This window comes from Lingula anatina, chromosome 4, assembly GCF_051362555.1.
Source record: "Lingula anatina isolate TDL-2025a chromosome 4, LinAna3.0, whole genome shotgun sequence".
NCBI classification, from domain to species: domain Eukaryota; kingdom Metazoa; phylum Brachiopoda; class Lingulata; order Lingulida; family Lingulidae; genus Lingula; species Lingula anatina.
In genome coordinates this window covers 28,464,126-28,468,414 of record NC_141770.1, presented here as the reverse complement: position 1 = coordinate 28,468,414, position 4,289 = coordinate 28,464,126, and the positions used below count along the sequence as shown (strand labels likewise).

Below are 4,289 nucleotides of genomic sequence, written 5' to 3'. Positions count from 1 at the left end.
GGTCGCGATGATGGAAATTTGTGTACGGAGCATCTTTAAACTTTTTGAGACGGGGTGATTTGTTGATCATGCTGATGTACGATGCTGATGCATGTTTATCAAATTCAATTTTTGACCACAGAACACTTCATATTGAATTAAATAACTGATACTAAGTTAAAGTAGCAGTTTTCTTGCAACATTTAAAACATGATCAGCTGCGTGTGCCAAGCTAGTGAACAAAAGGATAGGTGGCCACCTGAGTGGCACGCGTTAGCATGGGTTCTAGCATCTTAAAGCTATGAGCCTACCGCTGCAACAAACAATTGGCACCTTCTGGCTGATGTATCCTGCTGTTTATTACGTCTAGTCACAGCATATTGTCACGCTCGCGCTGGACCACAGAAACAGGCGTCATGGGGTTCACTCGCCTAAGGTATTGTGTGTTATTACGCCTAAACTATTGTGTTTTTGCGTTCGAATTTTGAAGGGATTAGACGACTCTCCATTGTTTGTCCGCCCCCTTCTATTCATAGGATAGGGATTAAAACATTTCTGACGTTTTTAAAACGTCGTACAACGGAAACATAATTTTTATTACTACTGTACATCTCTATGTTGTTTGATTCACTTTTTTCTCTCTTGTAATGTAGGAAGAAATTCCTTTCTCCACCTGCTCCAAAATTCATTGGCTAGATATTGAACATGTCGCCATCTTCGATGAAGGTATGTGTCTCTCCTTATGAAATTCCCAGGTGGTGGCATCACGACCTTAGTTTTCAGGGTCAGGAGCTGATTTGGAGACAAAGGCATTGGAGAATCTGGTGACTGTGTATCAATGTAAGTCAAAGGTCTACTGTTAACTATGGCTTCTGCCTCAGTTAACAATGTGGACAAGGAATCATCATCTAAACGGTCACTGTGAGCTGTGAGAAGTCCTGATAAAGCATTTCTGGCTGATCTGATCATCCTTTCCCACACGCCTCCCATATGTGAAGCATGAGGAACATTCATTTCAAACTGAATCCAGTCACAGTGGCCTTTCAGAAGTTCTCTCCTGATCTTGTCCTGATCCATATCCATAAAGGCAGTTTCTTGTTCTCCCTTAACTCCAATGAAATTGGTTCCACGGTCTGCTCTGAGTAGACGTACTGGTCCACGCCTGCATACAAAGCGTCTGTAGCAGTTAATGTAAGAATCTGTGCTGAGTGAATATGCAACTTCTATATGAATAGCACGTGATGCTAAACATGTAAACATAGCACCATATCTCTTCATCTGCTTTCTTCCCTCCTTCACATAGAATGGTCCAAAGAAATCTACTGCACTGTAGGTGAATGGAGGTGCTGGTTCCAGTCTGTCAGCTGGAAGATCTGACATTTTCTGACTCTGTGAGTTTGCTCGTAGCTTACGACAGGTCACACATTTCCATATATATGATCCAATCTTTGCACGGCCAGAAATTATCCAATAACCACTAGCTCGGACTTCATTAAGAGTAATGCCACTTCCTGAATGTCCGCATAGTGTATGATAGTGGTCAATTATGAGATTTGTAACGTGATGATGCTTAGGCAGAATCACTGGGTGTGTAAGCTCTCTGGGTAGATTTGCCCTCTTTATACGACCACCTACTCTGAGTAGTCCATCTTCACATAAAAATGGGTCTAGGCGGTATAGTGAACTGGTTTTCTTGATTTGTCCGTTGCGATATCTTGCCTGTTTTCTCCCTGTGTGTTCACTGTTATCTTCTCTGTTAATTGCTTTCAGTATTTCAATTTCCTTCTCAAATGTAGCAGTCTGTGTTGACTTGAGAATGATCTTTTCTGCCACTTGTATTTCTTGAACATTCAACGGTTCATTGCTGGTCTCAACTGTGTTCTGCTGTGTAGATTTCCTGTTCTTAGCTCGTTTCAGCTTCTGTATGAATCGTAAACACCACGTAACAACTCGTGTTGCTCTGTTCCAGGAAGAAAACCTTTTCAATACATCAGACAAGTGATCGTGGTTGGTTTCTACTTTAGTAGCAAATACATTGACTTCAGATTTGCGTACTTCTGGGTCATCTGGTGCTAGTCTGAATTGGGTATCAGTGGTAGATAGTGGTTCATCAATGAGCAGGAAGTCTGGCCCATTCCACCACTGTTCATTCTGTAGTAGCTCTGTCACACCTGTTCCCCTGGAGGCTATATCAGCTGGGTTGTCACTGGACTTAACATGCCTCCATTGCGATGGCTGACTGACTTCTCTAATTTGTTGTATTCTATTAGCTACAAAGACATGAAATCTCTAAGCATCAATATTGACATACCCTAGAACAACCTTGCTGTCAGTCCAATACACATGGGTGATGTCCTCATACTCTAACTCCTTGGCAAGAAAGGTCCCCACCTTTATAGACATCACTGCTGCTGACAACTCTAGGCGTGGGACTGTCACTGGTTTAGAGGGAGCTACCTTGGACTTGCCCATAACTAATGTGGTTGCTATTCTTCCTGTGTTGCTTTTAAGTTTCAAGTAACTGCACTGACCTAGGCCTTCTACACTGGCATCTGAGAAGTGATGAAGTTCTGCAGTAGTCACTTCACCAAAATCATTTGGCTTATAGCACCGTGGTATATTCAACTTGGTTAAGTTCAGCAAATCTGAGCGCCATCTTTCCCACCTGCATCTAATACTCTCTGGCACTTGATCATCCCACTCTGCACCGTCTCTGCATAGCTCTTGGAGAATTTTCTTACCGGCAAGGATGAATGGTGAGACAAGGCCTAAAGGGTCAAATATGGAACTTACAGTGGAGAGAATTCCCCTTCTTGTTAATGGCTTATCATTGATCTGGACCTTAAACTGAAAACTGTCCGCTTCTACACACCACTGTACTCCTAAAGCTGGGCATATTGGCAACGTGTCTCTGTTAAGGTCAATGTTTCTCATTTCTTTGGCTTGCTCTGACATTGGGATTGTATTCATCACTTCGCGGTTGTTTGATACTAGCTTGTGAAGTCTTAAGGCTGGGTCACACTGCGCTTGCAACCTTTTGGCAACCTCTTTGCAACCACAAAATCTGGTGGTCGCTTGCGATAACTTTGCGACCTAATTTGCATATTTTGATCGGCAAGCAGTTGCTAACCGGTTGCAACAAGGTTACAGTATGGTATCTGCAACCTCTTACAGACAATCTTCAAGTCAGAGGTTACCAGTCGCACACCGTTAGGCGAGCGATAAACAACCTGTCAGCAACCACTTGGAGACTGAAAACCGGTTGTAGGACTGTAGCGATCGCTTGCCAACTGGTAGCAGCAAGGTTGCACAGACTATATATATTTTATAAGTTGTGACGATAGCTACCTTCTCGTAAATTTCCCTCTCAGATGACAACAGAGGGAATATTTTAAACATTATTATACAACGATTGGATCCGTTCCGTAGCAGCTTCAAATTATTAAATATTTTGAATATTAAAGTATGATTCTGCTATGAGATTCTGTTATAACGTCACAGTCGATTTCTATACTACCAATATTGTCAAACTTACAATAATAAATAAGAAATATATTTGTACTATATATTGGCATTTATATCAAACCAGTGGTGTAATAAAACACATATTTGGATGTTTTTTCAGCCTTATTAATGTAATAATAGGCATGCATAGTTTCTTTTTTCAATACTTGGTATCTTTGAGGTCGCAAGGCCTGTGCAGTTACGGTCACACTGAACAAAAAACCTCCTTGCGACTTGCAACTGTCACCGGTTGCAGAAAGGTGGGCGACAAGTTGCAACAACTCGCAAAGTGGTCTCCAAATGAACGCTGGGTTACTATCCGATCGCGCCGGTTTTCGGTGCAGCACCGAAAACCTCCTGGCGACCGAAAAGCCTATTTGTGGTATCCAACCGGTTGCTAAAAGGTCGCCGACTGCTTAGCAACTGATTTGCGACCGATTGTGTGGTTTTCCCTTTGTCTTTGTAGCCCCAAGCGTTACACTTACAATACAACATCTTTAAATAGTGAAGGATCCTGCGCGTCATCAATTTGTTTCCGTCCTTGTGGTACGAATTCTAAGTACTGGGAGGAAGTTAATTTGTATTTATTTGACCTTCTTTATATTGGTGACACTGTTTTACTGTTATAAAAATACCTGACAATTAAATTTATTGTAAAAAGTATGAATCAAACTTTGCTATTTACTTTTTTCTCTGCGCCCGCCTATTTGTTTAATTTTTCTTCCATTGTGACTTGGCAAATTATGACTTGGCAAATTAAAAAGTAAGATATTTCCGGCTGCTTTAGTCATTAAAAATGTTTCCAG

The 4,289-nt window shown here is 41.5% G+C and overlaps 1 protein-coding gene across 1 annotated transcript; it reads right to left on the bottom strand.

Annotated features, from left to right (window-relative positions):
* Positions 1-606: 606 nt before the first annotated feature.
* On the bottom strand, positions 607-2,934 carry LOC106165296 (uncharacterized). Its single transcript, XM_013543460.2, has 2 exons — positions 2,291-2,934; positions 607-2,056 (listed from the first exon to the last, which is right to left on the bottom strand). The coding sequence occupies exons 1-2, from the start codon at positions 2,932-2,934 to the stop codon at positions 607-609; spliced, it is 2,094 nt and encodes a 697-aa protein (XP_013398914.2).
* Positions 2,935-4,289: the final 1,355 nt, after the last annotated feature.